At 36.6% G+C, this 24,095-nt stretch overlaps 1 protein-coding gene across 2 annotated transcripts in view; it reads left to right on the top strand.

The window, feature by feature from the left end:
- The window catches only part of LOC6042437, a 117,322-nt gene that overhangs the window by 59,329 nt on the left and 33,898 nt on the right, over nt 1-24,095 (top strand). For both annotated transcript variants that reach the window (XM_038259061.1, XM_038259057.1), the window contains exons 3-5: nt 3,863-4,105; nt 11,126-11,379; nt 21,802-21,965. In XM_038259061.1, coding sequence (XP_038114989.1) covers nt 3,863-4,105; nt 11,126-11,379; nt 21,802-21,965 — 661 coding nt within the window. The remainder of the gene's footprint in view (nt 1-3,862; nt 4,106-11,125; nt 11,380-21,801; nt 21,966-24,095) is intronic.

Genomic DNA, 24,095 nt, shown 5'->3' with positions numbered 1-24,095 from the left:
CCTGCCCTACCTGCGACGTAAAGGCGACTGTTGAACACTTTTAGTTAACTGCCCCATTTTTGACATGATGAGGACCAAACATAATCTCCTAATAACATCCTAAACATCCTTGCGAACGACAAGAACATGGAGGAAAAACTTATACAATTTCTGAAAGATTCAAAAATTTACTACGATCTATAATCTATATTTATTAAAAACAACTTTGTAACCGGGTCGACTTCAAGCACGAAGTCAAATCATCCAAAAGAGTCGAACCAGCCTCCGGCTGAAAAACTCTATAATAAAGAATAAAAAAAAAAAAAAAAAAAATAAAAACAACTTTGTAACCGGGTCGACTTCAAGCACGAAGTCAAATCATCCAAAAGAGTCGAACCAGCCTCCGGCTGAAAAACTCTATAATAAAGAATAAAAAAAAAAAAAAAAAAAAAAGTTCCGAATATTACCTTTTGCCTGTTAGTAAATTATCGTACACCCATAACTGGGCATCGGCATACGAGAGGATAAAGAGCACGACTCGGTAGTAAAATGGTACTGTGTGCGGACGGAGAGGATAAATCCCGAAATTACCGAGAGTACTTTACTCATGGGTTCATCTTCAAAAAAAGTTCATCTATAAAAAAAGTACCGGTACCGAGACTCGAACCCAAGACCTTCGGCTTATTGAACCGTGCCTTTGCCGTATGGGCCACCGTGGTTCGGTGACTAAGTGGCGGTCATTAATCCATATAAGCCACTCAATAGGATGAACTGTTTCAATGAAGGAATGAACACGCGAGAGGACTTTACTCTCGCAAAATAGCACTTTCCTCACGTTTCTTTTCGTGAGGACTAACCCTCGTTCTTTAACTTTGGGTGTACTTTCAGTCACTTCCTAATTTTTTAAAAACTTCAGCGCCCAAAACTGGGCAGCGCTCGTCCGCGAGAATAATGGCCTCGAGTCGAGAGAAAAGTGGTACCATTAACGGACCCAGAGAACACAGCTAGAGATGGGTGAGAGAATTATTCTCCCGAGGTTCATTTGCAAAAAAAAAGTTCATCCGTCAAGAACCTTTGGTGGACTAACCCAGTGACTTAACTGCCTCGGCCACCACAGCTTGGTGATTAAGGAGTGGTCAGATGACGATGTATGACACTTGTTTGAGATTTATTGTTTCAATTAACGAATCAACACATTTGTTATGATGGTGTGAGTTGGTAGCATTATTCTTTCGATTTTGGCGCTGAGCCCTCAATAAATTTTGAGAGAACGATTCCCTCGACTCTGAATTTTGGGTGAAGATACTGTTACGTGAAATAATAGTAGTTTATGTAACATGCTGCAAATAGATTATTTTCTAGCACGAGTCGAACATTTATGGATAAATATGACAAGTGCTGAAGAAATGAAGTTTTGCATCGAGTTGCTTACATTTTTTTTTTTTGCAATTCCGAAAAACGCTTTTTAATGAATTTTATTTCTAACGTCATGTGTTAAGTAAATTCATCGTTAAAATAACAAAATTATTGAAAAATGTTTCTTTTAGATACACCCAAAGTCAAAAAGAAACGGAAAGAAAGTGCTACTTTGCGAGAGTAAAGTCCTCTCGCGTGTTCATTCGTTCTTTGGAACAGTTCATCCTATTGAGTGGCTTGTATGGACAAATGACCGCCACTTAGTTACCGAACCATGGTGGCCCATACGGCAAAGGCACGGTTCAACATGTCGAAGGTCTTGGGTTCAAGTCTCGGTACCGGTACTTTTTTTTTTTTTTGATTGATGAACTTTTTTTGAAAATGAACCCATGAGTAAAGTAGGGTAGAGTAGTCATCAATGAGACACGGGGAACAATGATAAAATGGCTCTCACAAGACGTAGTTTCAATCAATCAGGCTCATATTTCTGGGAAAGGTGTGTCTACTAGATACACGTCTGCTATAATTGTGGCTTTGGTTATGGATGCTCCCTTGTAAAGTTATTCATACATGTTTGATTCTGGGGTGTAATAGTGAATTATGACTAAAAATTACATTTTCACTCATAGGCTGCCATTAACACAAAAACTAATATTTCTCCAAATTTCTTTCGTCATTTTACAGGGCATAAGTTGGGCTACAATGTCCTTTTATTGGGTTTGACCAAAATTTAGAATATACCCAGAATCCAGGGCTGTCTCATTGTTCCCCACTCTTTTCTACCCATGGGTAACAATGAGACACTTTGATTTTTCTTCATTAAACTTTTCGAAATCTGTGGAAATCTTTCAAAACATGAATTAGAAGTGATTTTTGGCATATTTATTGAGTTTGAACTTCATTTAACCAAAAATATAAAGTTATTTGATAAAATATATGGATTTTACAAAATTTAAATACTTTTTAGTATAACTTTTGTAAATTGAAGTTTCATGTTGACAAAATTGCTTGAATATATTCAAAGCAAGTCACCTGCAATGGAACAATATAAAAGCATGATGTTTTACTAGAAAAGTATTGATTTTTGTAGAGTGTCTCATTGTTCCCCAGCTGTCTCATTGTTCCTGCCAAGTGCGTCTACAATGAGACAGTTGAATAACTCTGACTGTAGACGTCAGATCGATCTCATATTTTGGTCAATGTTAGAACAAACTAAAAGAAAGAAAATGCATTAAAAAGTTCTTTAAAATATGCTAAAGAAAAAATACAAAAATCGTTGAAGTATAAAAACCAAAAGTGTCTCATTGATGACTACCCTACCCTACTCTCGGTAGTATCGGGATTTATCCTCTCAGTCCGCACACAGTACCATTTTACTACCGAATCGTGATCTTTGTCCTCTCGTATGCCGATGTCCAGTTCTGGGTGTACTTAGGCTGAATAGTTCAACATTTCAGCACCCATTTTAGTGCTGAAAAGTAGAACTGAAAGGTTTTAACTTTCCATCCTGTTTTTTTTTTGGTAGAGAAAAGAAGGCCGCTTCGTCGTTCGTGAATGACAGGAATTTTATGTAATTTCATGATGAAATTGCAAAAATGAATACTTTTATAACATCAAACAGGTTGATCAGGGTTGTTTGTTTTTTTTTTTTTTTTGAAAACCTGAAGCACCACAGGTTACTTGTTGTTTATTTCCTGAAGCAAAATTGGAAACTTTTGACCCACAAAATTAATATCCGGTTGCGCATCCCTTTAGTAAACGTATGATTTCAGATTAATAAATTTACGCTTGGACGCCTCTTCTTGCTTCACCTCCTTCCCCATCGATAATAATCATCATAAAGTCACCAGTCCACTTTCTACGCAAATATCTCCGTGCAAGTACACAACGTTATGTGGGACCATCCTTCAATTGCAACAACCAGGCTCAATCAATACCCTGCGGCGACCATCTCAGCTATGCTCATGTTGTCGATGCGTGAAAAAGGCGGTGCGTGTTGTCCAACTTTAAGTAAACCGGTTTTCGTTTGAGATGTTGTACAACTTTATCATTGTGAATTCTTTATGCTGAATGTTAAGAAATACGATTTTTGGTTTAATTCTGCCTTTTTTCTATTTTGGACCATTCGCCAAATCGTGGTCGACAAAATGATTTTAAAATGCCGTGCACGCTGTAAAAGCATGGAATCGCATGAAACCGCAATAAATCGTTCCTCTGACAGTTTTGGTTATTTTGTCTTTTTTTTCATCGTTTTCTTCGAGTTGGAGGTTGTCAATTACGTCAAGTACCCATAATAAAACTTTCTCCATGAGTGGAACTGAATTTAGTGGTTTTTCGAACAAGTGTGAAATTCAAAATTGATGGGTTCAACGACTTCACAAGAGATTATCTTTGACCTCCAAAAAAAAAAAAGTAAACATGATTGACAAAGCTTTTAACTGATCCTTCTGAATTCCCCTCCCCACAGATTTCGAACCAACCTCCCCGATCGAAGAGGTCACGACGGCGCTGCACGACAAAACGGTCAAGTTCATGCTGACCCACGACGTCAACATCCGCATGCCGGAGGTGATGTTCGACGGTGCCATCTTCCGCATCGAGCCACGGTCCATCGAGGGGAACGGCATGCTTGCCAAGCTGGAGTTTGTGCCACGGACGGCCGTCCAGGCCCGGGCCGATGCCACGCCGAGGATCCTCTTCAAGAAGATAAGTGAGTATGCGTTGCGAATGTTAGATGTTATATTTCACATTTTTCATGCTTTCACGCTGATTTATACTCGTTTCATAGAAGTTTTCAAACTGTATCTCTATACTTTGGAAAGCTAGCAATTATTGTTGTTATTATTTTAGCACATTTTTCTAATGCATCTCTTCTGCTTGATAAAAAATAGCTTTACTAATGTTTAATCGCAATTATGCTTGTCAGGAAATGCTTTGCTGCTAGCATAGTCACAAAGAAGCTGACACTCGTCAATTCTAAGCCAGATTTGGTAAAAACATCGCCGCATTGGTGCTATCTTGTGAAAACTGTAATTTTTGATGAAAATCAGTTAATGCTGACGTTTTGCTAAACTCACAAAATCTACAAGATGCCATAAAGCAAATTTAGAAATTCGCATCCGTTTTCCGGATATCGCAATACAGTCAAACCTCGCATATATACTACATATGTACTCAATTGTTCCTGTTGAGATGTTGTCCAAGAATTTCCGGAAGTTTCTTCTGATGAGTCTCTCGCCGTATCAAGACAGATGTCGAAGGGTATTGAACTCTGATCATATCCAGATAGCCTAAGAGAGATTCAGGGTCCAACCCACTAATATGTGGTGACGTTCTGAGTCATCTGTAGAGTCCCAGGAGTTTCAGCTGCTGGGTCCACCGTCGGTGGTATTTGACACTTGTGACTTAGACTGCCTTTTTACGGCGATATGATGTATACGCCATTTTGGACATTTTTAATTTTATTGTACAGTCTGATAAAGAATCTTAAAAGCTACCTCCTGACGAAAGAATTTTTCAAAAAACTGCTCTGGGGTCCATTTTATTAAGCAAACAAACTATGATGTATACGCCAATTTTACTCATCATGATGTATGTATACATTGAGCATTGATAGAAGTCAAATTCAATACTGTTTGAATGTTGATTTGAGGTTTTGCGACCAAATCAAGACTGGCCAATATTTTATTACATTATTTCGATTTAATTCTTAAGGGGACGTCCATTAGGCATCATCCATAAAGTACGTCACGATCTGAGGGAAGAGGGGGGTTTTGAGCAAGCGTGACGTTGCGTGTTAAAAGCATAAGGAAATCGTGACAAAGGGGGGAGTAAATTTTGGCTGATTTTAATGTGACGTACTTAATGGATGACACCTTATCCACATCCACGTAGACACTTTTTCGAAAATTCTAGACCCACCCACCTTCCTTGCGGACAATTGTTCATGCAAAAAATGTGTTTATAGAGCGTAGACAATTCCTAAGGGAGCGTTCTTTTATTACGTGACGCAAAAAATCGGATTTTAGACCCCCCACTCGTAAAAAAATTTCCATACAAATTTAAAAAAATGTATGGAGCATAGCACGGCCTCCGACCCCCCCCCCCTTCCCCCCCAACTGCGTTACGTAATAAAATAATGCTCCCTAAGACCCTCCCCCCTTTAAGTATCCACGTGGACAATGCATTACGGGATCCGCTCAGCTTCCAAAATAGCTGGCACAAAAAATAAAGCCAGCTTTGATCGAGCAATGTATACATACATCATTGGGCAGTAAAAGTAGTGATTTTTTATTGCTATTTTTTCGGCCAAATGATGTTTGTGGTTTAAAATCGTAGAGAATAGGAAAAAACAAGAAATTTTGTAGGGGCCACATTTTTATTGTACTTTTTAACAGTTTCTACAGAGCAGACCTTAAATTACTCATTTTAAATTGAAAAAATGAACAAAAACAGAAAATCGTGTCTACAGCAAAATCACCTCAATGGCGTATACATCATATCGCCGTAAAACGGCAGTAGATCAATACTTCATCATCGTGCTATCTGGTGACACGTCATACAAATTGCTGGTGTAAAAAGAAATAATGTTGAAACTAGGCGCATTCATCAATCAATAGTATAAGAACTAGTTGCTAAAAACTGGCTCCATCGTTCATACAATATACAAACAGATAAACACGTTGTCACAAGATAGCACACAAGCGACCGTATGCCAATTTGAGCAGTTAACCGTGCTTCATTTTTGATTCAATGAAAAACAGTAGTCACCACTAGATTTCTGAGGCTTCCAGCAAAAACTGTATGAATAAACACTAACTTCATCAATTAATGTTTATTACCTCAAAGCTATTCTTTTGTCGAACGATTTTAAATTTTAATTTTGTATTTAAATAAAACTTTTTGAGAGGCTTCCTTATGACCAAGGAAGGTATTTTGCATCATTGGTTCGTCTGAAGCTGGGTGTTGAATAGTGGTTCGCAAAACGGCCTCAATTTTGAACTGTCAAAGTGGAACCAATTTACTGTTCGCCAAAAGTAGAGAGTATTGTTATCGATCATTAAAATTGTTTTTTTTTTTTTGCTGGAATGAAAAATGTCTGGCTTTTAAGGACCTGGAGAGTTGAATTCAAGAAATCTTAAGAAAGTTGAAGACGAGGTCGTCATTTTTTGTATAATTATGAATGGATGTTGTTTATGGAGTCGCTGTGGTTGTATCCATCGAGAAACTGTCTTTATTGTTTGATTCCGGTTGAATTTCGGTTTATCTCTATTTGTTGGATCAGCTTCGCTAGAATTAGCGAAACTTTTTCGTTGGATCAGGAAGAGCTGCAGGATTCCAAAATCAGCCAGAGAGTTTATCCACGATATTACAGAATGACAATCTTGCCGCAGTTTTCAATCACCAATAAAAAAGAAAAAAAAAACCTGTTCAAACCGATCAAAACTTGAAAACACACACAATTTTCCAGCAAAAAAAAAACAAGACAATATAAAACACATACTTCTGATTATAAAACAGCTCATTTACCAGTAAGAAAAAAGTCATGCTTGTGCTTGAACAGCCTTCTACTTTGTAGATGTAAACAATGTGGGATCATTCGAAAATCGCGTTACGCATTCTCTTTATTCATCACCCAGGTCTGCAGAAGTCGTTATACAATGTTGGCAGCCGTCCATACAAAATATAATGAAAATATTATAAAATCTTTATTTCGTGAATGGACTATCTGATCGATTTGGTGTCTTCAAAAAAGTTGTAGGTAATGCTAAAACTCTTCAGAAAATAACAAAATTATACTTTTGAGCAATTCTCTACGAAATTGGTCTTTTTTTTAGAATTTTAATTTTTATATTTTTTAATCTGTCTGAAATTTTTTTGGTGCCTTCAGTATACCCAAAAAAGCTATTTTGCATCATTAGTTTGTCCATATAATTTTCCATACAAATTTGGCAGCTGTCCATACAAAAACGATGTGTGAACATTCAAAAATCTGTATCTTTTAAAGGAATTTTTTGATCGATTCGGTGTCTTTGGCAAAGTTGTAGGTATGGATATGGACTGCACTGAAAAAAATGATACACGGTAAAAAAAATTGGCGATTTTTCATTTAACTTTATATCACTAAAACTTGTGTGTGTGTGTGTGTGTGTGTGTGTGTGTGTGTGGTCCAATCCAATACCTGCTAACCGGTAGCGAAACTATGGGAAAGTTTAGTTTGTATCAGACTTTGTATATGCCGAATGCTGATACAACTTATCTCAGTGCCGGATATTAGGTGGTTACCCAAGTAACATTTTAGGCTTTATCAAAGCTGTCACAACCGCTATAAAACCTATCAGCCAAAACCAACATTAAAACCCCTTAGTCGTAACAAACTCCCCAGAGCCTTGATAAACCCCACTTAAAACCCAAAAGGACCTCCGCAAAAGGTTGTTACGGCCTATTTATAAAACCTGCATAGGAGTTCAAGGCTTTACAACTGAATCCTAACAACATCCTCAAAGCCTTGATAAAACCTTTGTTAAAACATAGTCAGGAGTTATGGAAAAATGACATTTCATACGTCTTTAAACGACTTATGCCAAATAGGTTTTATTTTGGCAAAAAATAAGTCTTCGTCTTGCCAAATGAAATTATGGAGATGGTTGTCAAAAATGGCGATGATAAATAATAGATATTAGAGGTAATCCAAATAATTTGAAAGCTTATTTCTCACAATTGATGGCTCAAATTCAGCTGCGGTTGAAATTTTATTGATAAATGTAGGGGAGATAGAGCCAAAAAATTCAACTCGCTTCATCAAAAATCAATATTTTGTAATCATAGTGTTTAATGTTAAAAAATATTTTATTGCAATTCTTTGAAAAAAATGTTCAAAATATTTTTAAACATCTATAGCTATATAAATCATACCAGAAATTCAGCATAAATGTGTGTTTTCATCAAATTTAAATCAAATTTTTCAGTTTTCTATTTATTCAATCAAGATGGCGGTCAATCATATTCAATCAGAGCACGCGTCTTGCGCCATATTTATGCACTGCTATTTGGCCGCAATAAATGCTCTTTAGGGAGCTTATGGTTTTAAGTGAGCTTTTTACATGCCTAATGGCACTTGACAGCTAACACCCTAGGTTTTAACAAAGCATGCGATAAAACCGTTTGGCATGGCATTGCCATCTGGTTTTCAAGCCTCTGTTAAAACTTTCATAAAACCTTATTGAAAGCCAGTCGGCTTTTATTTCCACCCGGTTTTATGTCCGAGGCATAAAACCCTGTTAGAACCTATTAATTAGCTCTTGCTTGTTGGTTGCGGTGAATGCCCAAATAAAACTATTAGGCATGGAACACTTTTTTCTTACGGATGTGAACACTCTTTGGTTCTCTCCAGGAGTACATGTTTTTTACACTGAAACTAATGAAACACAAGCTTTGTTTTATAAAATGTGGTGATATATTAAAATATAAGTACACAGAAAAAAAGTTTAATTTTGGAATGTTGAAAATTTGGTAGGTTGAATATTACCTCTTTATTTGTGTAATATTACATAAAAAATGTGTAAAAATGTGAACCTGATGAATATTCATCAAAAACTGATGAAAATTCATCATTTTCTGGTGAGCAATTCCAGCCCAAAACAGGAATTTTTCAGGTACTTTTTTCTCGACCCTCTCCGATTTCAATGAAACTTTGTAGACATGTTATCCTTCGCTTATATAAGCCATTTTTGTGTATATGGAGCCAGTTCCACACGATAATGACATTTGAGAAGGGCGTAAGTGTTTAAATATTTTGTAATTCGGAATTTAAATATTTCTGTATCTCGAAGCCGTTGCATCGTATCAAAGTGGTCAAAGACAAACTTGTAGGAAATTTGACGGGCTTTTGATAAAATACACTGAAAGAAAAACAACTTTTATGAGATTTTTTGATTTTTAAGTTTAAAAGTCAAATTTGAGAGCCCACGATTTTTTCGTTAAAATTTTTATGAAGATAGCCTAAGATGTTATAAAGACTCACGAAAATGCAGGATGGAGCAACTCACCTAAAAAACAAAATCATTTACTGAAACTGTTTGAAAAGTGCTCTAAACGTCAAAATTTTCAAAAACCGAATACGGGAATCGATTCTCCAGACAATTTTACATAAAAGTCTCCATATTGACCATTGTCCTAAGTCCAATCCTTGTAAAGTTACAGCGGTTTTAAAAATAAAAATGTAGAAAAAATAGTTTTTTTGATGGTTTTTGGCAATTTCTATATTGCAGACTTAATTTTTCAGTCTCGTAAATATTTTTACCGGAAAGCTCGTCAAATTTCCCATAAGTTTGTCTTTGACAACATTTAAATTGGATGTATGAGCTTGCAGATACATATAAGCTAATTACATTGCTCATAATTGAAAACAATTGAAATGTGGTAAAAGACAAACTTATAGGAAATTGGACGAGCTTTCCGGTAAAAATATTAACGAGACTGAAAAATCAAGTCTGTCATATAGAAATTGCCAAAAACCATCAAAAAGCCTATTTTTTCTACATTTTTATTTTTAAAACCGCTGTAACTTCACAAGGATTGGACTTAGGACAATGGTCAATATGGAGACTTTTATGTAAAATTGTCTGGAGAATCGATTCCCGTATTCGGTTTTTGAAAATTTTGACGTTTAGAGCACTTTAAAAAAAAAAACAGTTTCAGTAAATGATTTTTGTATTTTTTTAGGTGAGTTGCTCCATCCTGCATTTCTCGTGAGTCTTTTTGTAACATCTTAGGCTATCTTCACAAAAATTTTGAACGAAAAAAAATCGTGGGCTCTCTCAAATTTGATTTTTAAACTTAAAAATCAAAAATCTCATAAAAGGTGGTGTTTTCTTTCAGTGTATTTTTATCGAAAAGCCCGTAAAATTTCCTACAAGTTTGTCTTTGACCACTTTTTGATACGATGCAACGGCTTCGAAATACAGAAATATTTAAATTCCGAATTACAAAAATATTTAAAACACTTACGCCCTTCTCAAATGTCATTATCGAGTGGAACTGGCTCCATATACACAAAAATGGCTTATATAAGCGAAGGATAACATGTCTACAAAGTTTCATTGAAATCGGAGAGGGTCGGGTACAACCGATTCCCTATTTGGCATGGAAATGCTCTGGTGTAAAATTTATCATTTATTTTGCCTCAAAATCTGTCACCATTTCCTGATGAATATTACCATCATTTTTTTTCTGTGTACATGATTTCAATTATAATGTTCAAACCACTTCAAACTCCTTGATCGTCATCCCGATCGAACTAAACTGTTCTTAATTTCAATTACGTAAACCTCTTCTTCAATACTATCGCTGTACTGATCTAATGCTTTGCTTGTGCAATCTCTGCTAATTAGTTATTGATTTTAGTGAACACCGCTTTCGCGAGAAAACAGTCGTCAGTCCGCGACGAGGACAGTGAGTACTAGTATAAACTTTGAGAAAGTCTGTGCAATATTTTACTATAACAGAATATCATATCGGTCTATTTGCACGTGAACTTTTTTCCAAACTATGCCAAAAATGTGCAACCACAACTCTGGACGGGATCATATTTCAAAGGGTGCCTACGCTAAGCAAACCAAGCTATTCTTTTGCATAATACACTTTTCGTTCGAACTTATGTTGTCTCGTAGCTTGATGATGTTACTAATTCTCCCAATCCCTCCCTCCCCTCACACCTTCTACCTTGCAGAGAAATTTTTCCAGGGAAAACTGCTGCTCGCGTTCCTCGCCGTCATACTGATCATCAAGATCATCAAGATCAAGGTGATGTGGCTGCTTCCGCTGCTGGTCGGCGTCGGTACGGCCAAGAAGCTGGTGCTCAAGTTCCTGCTGTTCCTGTTCCCGGCGCTGTCGCACATCTTCAAGCTGTGCACCTACTACCACCAGTCGTACCACAAGCCCAACTTCCACCATCACCACCACCAGATCAAGCACCTGCACACGGTGAGTTTTCGGGGCTAATTATGTCAATTTTGCTGGGCGGACAGAGTCTCCGGGTGCGGGGCGTCCCAAATGCAAGTGTATTATTTTTTGTGGCTTTATGGGGCTTTCCAGGGAAATTTAGGGTACAATGAGAGAAAGCCAAGATCTGGTGCAACGTGTTGCAAAGTTATGGTCGGAAATTATTTCGGACTATTGTGTAACCACAAATTGCCAACCTGCAGAGTAGCGACTTTACTTGCCATACCAGCAGGCTACTGAATTTTTGTGGTTTTTATAGGGTACAAAGTGGTCATAATTCAATGCTGTCCGGAACAGATTTGCGATCGTTAGATGTTATTGCTTGCTGTTTGATTACAATGAATACCCTGTGAATATACAGCAATTCCACACAAAAACGGCAATGATTGCGATTTTTAATTACGAAAATTTTGGTAACCAAACAAGTTATCCTTGAAATTTTCAAGTTATCACAGTTTTAAAACAAAAACTAACTTAATCCACCTATGTGCTTGGTGCCTTCCTCACTCTTTTCCAACAATGGGTGATATGTAATATGATGGGTTTGGACACAAAATTGATCAAAAAAAACACACATATCACTCAAGGGCTCATAAGTGGCATTATAAGTGGTCAGAACTCGAGACAGGGATGGGTCGGATGATGGATCCGGACATTGTTTACATACATTTTAATGAGATACGGCTACAAAAAAGTACATAAATATTACATAAGTGGTTATAACTCGAGACAGGGTTGCCAGATCTTCAATGTTGTAGATTCGTTGGAAAGGTCTTTCAATTACCTAATCAACGATGGGTTGGATGATGGATCCGGACATCGTTTACATACATTTAAGTGAGATCTGGCTTCAAAAACGTACATAAATATCACTTAAGTGGTTATAACTCGAGACAGGGTTGCCAGATCTTCAATGTTGTAGATTCGTTGGAAAGGTCTTTCAATTACCTAACCAACGATGGGTCGGATGATGGATCCAGACATAGTTTACATACATTTTAATGAGATACGGCTACAAAAAAGTACATAAATATCACATAAGTGGTTATAACTCGAGACAGGGTTGCCAGATCTTCAATGTTGTAGATTCGTTGGAAAGGTCTTTCAATTACCTAATCAACGATGGGTCGGATGATGGATCCGGACATCGTTTACATACATTTAAGTGAGATCCGGCTTCAAAAACGTACATAAATATCACTTAAGTGGTTATAACTCGAGACAGGGTTGCCAGATCTTCAATGTTGTAGATTCGTTGGAAAGGTCTTTCAATTACCTAACCAACGATGGGTCGGATGATGGATCCAGACATAGTTTACATACATTTTAATGAGATACGGCTACAAAAAAGTACATAAATATCACATAAGTGGTTATAACTCGAGACAGGGTTGCCAGATCTTCAATGTTGTAGATTCGTTGGAAAGGTCTTTCAATTACCTAATCAATGATGGGTCGGATGATGGATCCGGACATCGTTTACATACATTTAAGTGAGATTCGGCTTCAAAAACGTACATAAATATCACTTAAGTGGTTATAACTCAAGACAGGGTTGCCAAATCTTCAATGTTGTGGACTCGTTGGAAAGGTCTTTCAATTACCTAAATAACGATGTATAACATGATGATGTTTGGTTCAGTTTACTGCCATTTATTCATCTTCCGAAAATATGCGAAAACACATTTTTATACATAACTTTTGAACTACTTATCGAAACTTCAAACAATTCAATAGCACCGTATGGGACCCTAAACCAAGTCGAATGCGACTGGTTTGGTCAAAATCGGTTCAGCCAGTGCTGAGAAAACTGCGTGACATTATTGGTCACATACACACACACATACCCACACACATACCAACACACATACCCACACACATACACACACACATACACACAGACATTTGTTCAGTTTTCGATTCTGAGTCGATATGTATACATCAAGGTGGGTTTTCGAGCTTTTAATAAAAAGTTCAATTTTAGAGCAGGATTATAGCCTTACCTCAGTGAGGAAGGCAAAAGTAGTTTCTTTCCATTTTTGCCATTTTCCAGCATTTTAACTTGCATTTTCCTAGAAATGGTGAAGTTTTGGAGCTTTGGTGTCTTGAGAAGAGTTGTTGCAAATGGAAAAGGGCAACTTATGGTTTGGTTCAAAATTGGGGTGGTTCACGATTAGGGCGATTTTGAAAATCTAACTTTTCAGGAATATTTTTGGGATTTTTTTTGTCTTCTAGAAAGTTGTTTTGCTTGCCAAACCGAGCAACTTTGTTGAAGACACCAAAATAATATCTCGCAATCTACGCCTTTTACGACCAAATTTAGAGAAAACATTTGAGCAAACCACCAAAACAGTATTTTGAACGTAGCAAATCAGGGTTAAGTTTTAAAGAAAAGTGATGTCCGAGGCACTTTTAGAGCTCTGACAAACAAACATTTTTATTTTTTTGACAAGTCAATTTGTACGTAAAGGTCAAAAGTTACTGCCATTTTAGAGGTAAAAAAGATTTAAAATTCAAATATCTTAGAAAGCGCTGGCCATATTTTAAACGCCAGGTTGCATTCGATAGAGGAGATCTAGCTTTATACACAACAGGGATTTTGTTGTTTATTTTAGAATCTCACAAAAAATATGTCCAATCCTTTTTTATTAAAATGGTTATTTTTGAATGAATTTGGTGTTGCGTATTTTGCTTACGTAAATTTTGGTACCCTAGCATGTATAGGTCATCGCTGAAATTTTTAAGTTATCGCAGTTTTAGTGAAAAAAGTTGATTTTTGGCCGATTTAGTCTTTTTTCTGTTTTTGCGCGTGGCGTGTCGAAAAACTCAGTTTTTATTTTCAAAAAATCATATCTCGGAAACGTACGGTTCGACATTGCCAATTTTTTTTATATGATATGTGGATAATTCTCTACCAACTCACACGAAATCGGGAAAAGTTGCCCCGACCCCTCTTCGATTTGCGTGAAACTTTGTCCTAAGGGGTAACTTTTGTCCCTGATCACGAATCCGAGGTCCGTTTTTTGATATCTCGTGACGGAGGGGCGGTACGACCCCTTCCATTTTTGAACATGCGAAAAAAGAGGTGTTTTTCAACAATTTGCAGCCTGAAACGGTGATGAGATAGAAATTTGGTGTCAAAGGGACTTTTATGTAAAATTAGACGCCCAATTTGATGGCGTACTCAGAATTCCGAATAAACGTATTTTTCATCGAAAAAAACACTAGAAACGTTTTAAAAATTCTCCCACTGTAAAAAATTTTGGAACATGTCATTTTATGGGAAATTTAATGTACTTTTCGAATCTACATTGACCCAGAAGGGTAATTTTTTCATTTAGAACAAAATTTTTCATTTTAAAATTTCGTGTTTTTTCTAACTTTGCAGGGTTATTTTTTAGAGTGTAACAATATTGTACAAAGTTGTAGAGCAGACAATTACAAAAATTATGATATATAGACATAAGGGGTTTGCTTATAAACATCACGAGTTATCGCGATTTTACGAAAAAACTAACTTAATCCACCTAAGTGGTTGGAGCCTTCCTCACTCAAACCAACAATGGCTGATTTGATGGGGTTATACACAAATTTCATCTATTTTTTAGATTCGGATTAAGAAAGTACATAAATATCACTTAAATGGCCATATCTCGAGACAGGGTTGCCAGATCTTCAATGTTTTGGACTTGTTGGAAAGGTCTTTTGATAACCTATCCAACGATGGGTCGGATGGTGGATCCGGACATAGTTTACATACATTTAAGTGAGATCCGGCTTCCAAAAAGTACATAAATATCACTTAAATGGCCATATCTCGAGACAGGGTTGCCAGATCTTACATATAATGGACTCGTTGGAAAATTTTTTTGATAACCTATCCAACGATGGGTCGGATGGTGGATCCGGACATAGTTTACATACATTTAAGTGAGATCTGGCTTCCAAAAAGTGCATAAATATCACTTAAGTGGACATATCTCGAGACAGGGTTGCCAGATCTTCAATGTTTTGGACTCGTTGGAAAGGTTTTTTGATAACCTAACCAACGATGGGTCGGATGGTGGATCCGAACAAAGTTTACATACATTTAAATGAGACCCGGCTACAAAAAAGTACATAAACATCACTTAAGTGACCATATCTCGAGACAGGGTTGCCAGATCTTCAATGTTTTGGACTCGTTAAAAAGGTCTTTTGATAACCTAACCAACGATGGGTCGGATGATGGATCCGGACATAGTTTACATACATTTAATTGAGATCCGGCTTCGAAAAAGTACATAAATATCACTTAAATGGGCATATCTCGAGACAGGGTTGCCAGATCTTCAATGTTTTGGACTCGTTGGAAAGGTCTTTTGACAACCTATCCAACGATGGGTCGGATGGTGGATCCGGACATAGTTTACATACATTTAAATGAGATCCGGCTTCCAAAAAGTGCATAAATATCACTTAAGTGGACATATCTCGAGACAGGGTTGCCAGATCTTCAATGTTTTGGACTCGTTGGAAAGGTCTTTTGATAACCTATCCAACGATGGGTCGGATGGTGGATCCGGACATAGTTTACATACATTTAAGTGAGATCCGGCTTCCAAAAAGTACATAAATATCACTTAAATGGCCATATCTCGAGACAGGGTTGCCAGATCTTCATATAATGGACTCGTTGGAAAATTTTTGATAACCTATCCAACGATGGGTCGGATGGTGGATCCGGACATAGTTTACATACATTTAAGTGAGATCTGGCTTCCAAAAAGTACATAAATATCACTTAAGTGGACATATCTCGAGACAGGGTTGCCAGATCTTCAATGTTTTGGACTCGTTGGAAAGGTCTTTTGATAACCTAACCAACGATGGGTCGGATGGTGGATCCGAACAAAGTTTACATACATTTAAATGAGACCCGGCTTCAAAAAAGTACATAAATATCACTTAAGTGACCATATCTCGAGACAGGGTTGCCAGATCTTCAATGTTTTGGACTCGTTGGAAAGGTCTTTTGATAACCTAACCAACGATGGGTCGGATGGTGGATCCGGACATAGTTTACATACATTTAAGTGAGATCCGGCTTCAAAAAAGTACATAAATATCACTTAAATGGCCATATCTCGAGACAGGGTTGCCAGATCTTCAATGTTTTAGACTCGTTGGAAAGGTCTTTTGATAACCTAACCAACGATGGGTCGGATGGTGGATCCGGACATAGTTTACACACATTTAAGTGAGATCCGGCTTCCAAAAAGTGCATAAATATCACTTAAGTGGACATATCTCGAAACAGGGTTGCCAGATCTTCAATGTTTTAGACTCGTTGGAAAGGTCTTTTGATAACCTATCCAACGGTGGGTCGGATGGTGGATCCGGACATAGTTTACATACATTTAAGTGAGATCCAGATATATGTGAAAACACATTTTTATACATAACTTTTGAACTACTTATCGAAACTTCAATCTTTATAAAACTCGATCTATGGGACCCTTAACCAAGTCGAATACAACAGGTTCGGGTCAAATCGGTTCAGCCAGTTCCGAGAAACATGAGCTAGTTTGTTGGTCACATACATACATACACACACACATACACACACACATACACACAGAAATTTGTTCAGTTTTCGATTCTGAGTCGATATGTATACATGAAGGTGGGTCTACGACGTTTTTATACAAAGTTCATTTTTAGAGCAGGATTATAGCCTTACCTCAGTGAGGAAGGCAAAAAGTTTTGAAAAAGTTACTTTTTGCGTTTCTCTTTGTTTCGTCGTCCGTGTCTGTCGCGGGTGACCATGAATGGCCATGATCGATGACGACCAACTTTTTCAAAACTTTTTTTCGTAAAATCGTGATAACTCGTGATGTTTATGAGCAAACCCCTTATGTCTATATATCAAAATTTTTGTAATTGTCTGCTCTACAACTTTGTAGAACATTGTTACACTCTAAAAAATATCCCTGCAAAGTTAGAAAAAACACGAAATTTTAAAATGAAAAATTTTGTTCTAAATGAAAAAATGACCCTTCTGAGACAATGTAGATTCGAAAAGTACATTAAATTTCCCATAGAATGACATGTTCCAAATTTTTTTACAGTCGAGTAACGGAAAATGGGAGAATTTTTAAAACTTTTTTAGTGTTTTTTTCGATGAAAAATACGTTTATTCGGAATTCTGAGTACGCCATCAAATCGGGCGTCTAATTTTACACAAAAGTCCCTTTGACACCAAATTTCTATCTCATCACCGTTTCAGGCTGCAAATTATTGAAAAACACCTCTTTTTCACATGTTCAAAAATGGAAGGTCGTACCGCCCTCCGTCACGTGATATCAAAAAACGGACCTCGGATTCGTAATCAGGGACAAAAGTTACCCCTTAGGACAAAGTTTCACGCAAATCGAAGAGGGGTCGGGGCAACTGCTGTGTGAGTTGGCGGAGAATTACCCATGTGTAATTTTCCGAGGAATCCGATAAAATATTTTCAGACATAGGCGCTCTGGTCCAGACAAGGTCAAAAAGCAATTTTAAGTTTTCATACGACTTTTTCAAATGCTAAGCTAAATTTTTGAAACTTCTTACTAATTTTCTCAAATAGCCAAAAGACAGCTAAAATCGGATGAAATGCCGCGGAGATATGATTTTTTGAAAAAGTGGTATTTGCGAAAAATGACGAAAATTACCATTTTTTGAACCACCCTAGCATGATGTAGGTCATCCTAATGACCAAACAAAAAAAAATACGGGTCTAATTAATTTGGCCAAGGAACCCCCAGAAAAAATTTGAGCCCAATCGGATTTTTTCGGTTTAGGCACTTTTCAAATGGGATTGCTGTACTGTCAGTGGGGGTGACATTGGGTCTGGGGGGTGAGATTGGGTCAAAGTGTTTTTTTACGGATTTCACCATTTCTCAGATTCTTCCCAATTAAACTAAATTCTGTTAAAAGGGTTGTGTAGGGGACATCTTAAGATGACTTCGCTGAAAAAATCTCGTTCCTAGAGCAAATCCTGTTATTTTGACAGCTGTCTAAAGTTGAGGTACGTTTTTGGCCAAAAATGACCTCTTGAAAAATCATTTTTCTAAAATTTTTGTTGGGATTGCTCAAAAACTACCCAAAGGTTTGAAAATCTTCACTTCAAACATTGTAGCATGTCAAAACGATTCCCTCGAACAAGAAACACTGTTGGGTGACTTGTTTTTACCATATCGTTGTATTTGAGCATCATTTTAGTTTCATTTGACCCAATGTCACCCCCTCTACGGGGTGAGATTGGGTCAATTTTCAAACTATTGGCATTTAAGGTAGTTTTCATCAAAATCCACCATATTTTGGGAAAATGTTAGTAAACTATCTAAGAACAAATCTACGTTGGAAGATTTTCGATGTTATTTAAATTGTTTTTGTTATTAAGTAAATAAAAATTTTTTTACACCTCTGTATCGTTTTTTGACCCATAGTCGCCCCCACTGACGGTTTATATTTATTTTTTATTTATTTTTTGAAGTAAACTGTCCACAAGGACGAGCCTTGAACCCCCTACAGTCGTCTTGATATCTTGACGAACGTCAAGATAATATTCTTATTATATATATTATTTTAAGAATCGTTTAGAAGTCAATCGTGGTGTGATAAATTTAGCATGATTATATTTTTGTAATATTTTATGCAAAGTAAAATAATAAAACATTCCTTATTAAATACTCTAGTGATTCTATCTTGTTAAATACACAGAAAAAATGATGGTAATATTCTTCAGGAAATGGTGACAGATTTTGTGGCAAAAAAGTGTAATATTACATCAGAAAATGATGAAATTTTATCAGTTTTTGGTGAACATTCATCAGGTTCACATTTTTACATATTTTTTAGGTAATATTACTCAAAAAACTAACTTAATCCACCTATGTGGTTGGTGCCTTCCTCACTCTTTACCAACAATGGGTGATATGTGATATGATAGGTTTGGACACAAATTTCGTCTGATTTCGTTAAGTTCCCGAGTACAAAAAACACACATATCACTCAAGTGCTCATAGCTTGAGACAGGGTTGTCAGATCTTTAATTTTTTGGACTCGTTGGATAACCTAACCAACGATGGGTCGGATGGTAGATCCGGACATTGTTTACATACATTTAAGTGAGATCCGGCTACAAAAAAAGTACATAAATATCACTTAAGAGGTCATAGCTTGAGACAGAGTTGCCAGATCTTTAAAGTTTTAGACTCGTTGGAAAGGTTTTTTGATTACCTTACCAACGATGGATCGGATGATGGATCCAGACATAGTTTACATACATTTAAGTGAGATCCGGCTACAAAAAAGTACATAAATATCACTTAAGTGATAAGAACTCGAGACAGGGTTGCCAGATCGTCAACTTTTTAGACTCGTTGGAAAGGTCTTTCGATTACCTAACCAACGATGGGCCGGATGATGGATCCGGACATTGTTTACATACATTTAAGTGAGATCCGGCTACAAAAAAGTACATAATTATCACTTAAGTGGTTATAACTCGAGACAGGGTTGCCAGATTATCAATGTTTTGGACTCGTTGGAAAGGTCTTTCAATAACCTGACTAACGATGTATAACATGATGATGTTTGGTTCAGTTTACTGCCATTTATTCAACTTCCGAAAATAAGCGACAAACACATTTTTATACATAACTTTTGAACTACTTATCGAAACTTCAAACAATTCAATAGCACCGTATGGGACCCTAAACCAAGTCGAATGCGACTTGTTTGGTCAAAATCGGTTCTGCCAGTGCTGAGAAAACTGCGTGACATTATTGGTCACATACACACACACATACCCACACACATACCAACACACATACCCACACACATACACACACACATACACACAGACATTTGTTCAGTTTTCGATTCTGAGTCGATATGTATATATCAAGGTGGGTTTTCGAGTTTTAAATAAAAAGTTCAATTTTAGAGCAGGATTATAGCCTTACCTCAGTGAGGAAGGCAAAAGATATAATATTCAACCTATCAAATTCTGAAAATTTTGAAACTATTTTTTTTGCTGTGTACTCAAAACATTTTACAATAAAATCATTAAAGTTAAATTGACAAGTCAATAGCACGAGATAATTATGAAATGTTTTCTAATTCAAACCAAATTTGCCGTCAATTCACATTATAAACCGATATCGGTAATTGAAATTAAATTTAAAGAATATTTTGCTTTATTTTTCAGGGGACTAAGGTAAGTTTAAATATCAAATTTTACCTTGTTGTTAAGAATGGTTTCATGGGGTTACACGATAATTTGATTATTTGGGAGATCCTCAATGTTTATATATTATATATCCTACCCCAAAGTATTAAAAACATTAACAAACACATTTGGCAAACGGAATGGAATCGACGTAACACCTTATAATGTGGCCCTCTTAAACCTTGCGGTTTCGTCAACGGATCCACAGGCGTGTATCGTTCTTTTTGCGACAAGACTCCGCCTCCCGGGTCTCCTTAGTGTGAAGGTATGGGCACGGGGAGAGGGCACCGAATACCTATATTTACACTTAGAATTTTTTGCGTCCGCCCCGGGATTCGAACCGGCGACCTCTGGATTGTGAGTCCAGTGCGCGGTCCGATTGATCCACACAGGCTGACAAATATTTATGGCAAATATTTATCAATTTAATATTGGAGCGCTCAATTTATTTAACAAAATTTGTTTTGGCATTAAATCAAAATTTACAAACACACACACACACTTTTACCAATCAAAAATCTTCAGCCATGGAAGATCGAGTCCCATAAATTTTACTCAGTATCTAAAAAATCGACATTTTAAAATACGTGATCCACTTTTTCGTATTCGGAAGCAGCGAGCAAGAGGAAACATATCGACCAAAACGTCAAGGGATGAATTGAGTGAGTTTCAGGATTTTTTTTTACTAAACCAAAAATATTTGGGGATATTTGATGATGCTTCAGAAGTATCGCTTCTCAAATTTTAAGTTTGGTAAGGTTTACTCAATAGACAAAAAGTGCTTGGGTGTAAAAACAATCCATCAACTAGTTATTTCAAAGTCTAATCAATCAAGACACTACAAAAACCACTTATAAGTAGCACCATAATCACAGAGACACACACAATATTTATTTCAGTTGGATTGCGTAATGTTTTTAAAAGACAAATTGGCTTTGGGAAAAACACGTTAAACCAATAATCTAATTAATTTGCTTTCAATCTTCTCTGCCATCACAAAACCTAAATAGAGACATCCCATCGGCAGCATCCCTGCCGGGCTGTCCAACTTAATCCACCAAATTATTCCCACGCCTAATCTACCTATTTACTCGTACCCACCCATCACTAATCCGAATTTTCTTCCCCTCTATTATCGGTTCCAGTTCTTCCCGCACGAACACGGCAGCCACAACCTGCCCGAGCTAATCTACACGAAGCCCCCGACGGGCCACCCAGCCGAGTACATCCATGGGGCTCCGGTGCCACCGCATGCCCACTTCCAGCCGGAGCTGCACTACGAAACGTCGGGACCTGGCCTGGGATCGGAGTGAGTTTGACTTTTTCCAGTTATTTGGTGGCTTTTTTTCGTTGATACACTCTCAAAAAAACCCGAAGAACTCACACCGTCGAATGTGTATGTTGGTGAATGTGTTTTTTCTTGTTATTTATGTTTTTAGTTTATTTTTACTTCTTTTTTATGTTCGTTTAGATTTTTGTTTTGTTTGCTTTTATTTGTTATGTTCGTTCGTTCGTTCATTTTGTTGTTGTTGTTGTTGTTGTTGTTGTATTTGTTCACATTTTACCTAATGTTACGGTTGTTAACGATGTTGTTGATCACGCATGACGAATGGCATGGCGCAGGTAGCGAAAGATGAGAGAGAAATTGTGGATAAAAAAAATCAAGTTCAACATTTGATACAGATTGGCTTTGCTATAACAGACGTGCTAACCAACGTGTTGCATAAGCTAACCTTGTGGCAAGTTCGTGCTTTGTGTAGGCGTCTAGGATCTACGTAAGAGTTGTTTGATATGCAGGAAAGACGTTTTTGAGCTCAGATTAGCTTATTTCAGTTTTGGATCTTTAAAAATCTCGCATATTTTGAAATGACAGACCTGGCATTTCTAAGTATCAAGTGATTTTGTTTTATCTGGATATAACTTTGACTTATTATTTTACTTTTTTGAAATGTAAGAAGTGATTGTGGAATTTTGACTACTTTCTGGAATTCCGCCATTTTTTCTTGAATCAATAGTTTCAAAGGCAAAATAAGAACTAATTTGATATCACCTTGAAATATATTTGAAAAAAAAAATAATTCTAAGAAAGAAGACCATCCATAAACCACGTGAGCAACACAGAAAAAAAAATCAAGGTAATATTACATCTGGGAAGGGGTACATCTTTTATGTCAGAAAAAAGGTGTAATTTTACCTCTGGAAATGTGTAATTTTACCACTTTTCTGGTGTAAAGTCACTTTTTCAGCCTAAATTGTGGTAAAATTACATCATAAAAGAGGTAATATTCTACCCTCCAAAATTACAGCTTCCAAATTTACGTTATTTTTTTTCTGTGAATTCTCTAAAATTTCGGTCATTCGTTTTTTTTTGTATTTTTTAATCCGGCTGAAACTTTTTTGATGCCTTCGGTATGCTCAAAGAAGCCATTTTGCATCATTACACTCAAAAAAATGAGTTCGCGTAAACGTGAACTGAGTTCATGCCAACGGGAACCAGGAAGAAAACTGTTCAACTTTAATAGTGCATTGCACCATGAAAGTGAACAGTTCTCTTCCTGGTTCCCGTTGGCATGAACTCAGTTCACGTTTACGCGAACTCATTTTTTGGAGTGTAGTTTGTCCATATAATATTCCAAACAAATCTTTTGAAGGATTTTTTTGATCAATTTGGTATCTTCGGCAAATTTTTAGGTATGGATAAGGACTACACTGAAAAAAATGATACACGGTCAAAACAGTTTTGGTGATTTTTTAATTATTTTTTTTTTGTTGTCACTAAAACTTGATTTGCAAAAAAACACTATTTTTATATGTTTTAAAAGACATCAAAAACCAACTTTTCAGGAATTTCCAGGTTGTGCGAAAAATTGTTGACCGAGTTTGGAATTTTTTAATCGATTCTGATTTAAAAAAAAATAGTATTGGTCGCAAAATTTTTCAGCTCCATTTTCCGATGCCAAATTTGTAGGATTCTTTTTTGAAAATAGTCCGCAGTCCGATTTACAATGTTAAAATATGAAACATTCGTGAAATTTTCCGATCTTTTCAAAAACAATATTTTCAAAATTCTTTAATCAAAAGGGCTTAATATTGAATGTTTAGTCCATTAGTTACTGAGATATCGTCTTGAGAAAATGGTGGGTTGTTTGGGTGAGACTTAGAAAACATCAATTTTCCTGTTTTTGATCACTTGCATGGCAATATCTCAGCAACTAAGGGGACCATCCATAAACCACATGGACACATTTTTGGGAATCTGTTAATCCCCCCCCCCCCCCTCGTGGACAAATGTCCATACAAAAGAAACTTTTTGTATGGATCGTTGACATTCGCCATACCCCCTAAAGTGTCCACGTGGTTTATGGATGGTCCCAAGGGTCGTATCAACAAAGTTCAAAAAAGCAAAATATAGAGAATTTTCTCAGCTTTTCAAAAATAT

Source organism: Culex quinquefasciatus, chromosome 1 (genome assembly GCF_015732765.1).
Source record: "Culex quinquefasciatus strain JHB chromosome 1, VPISU_Cqui_1.0_pri_paternal, whole genome shotgun sequence".
NCBI lineage: Eukaryota > Metazoa > Arthropoda > Insecta > Diptera > Culicidae > Culex > Culex quinquefasciatus.
This window is presented reverse-complemented; position numbering and strand designations above follow the sequence as displayed.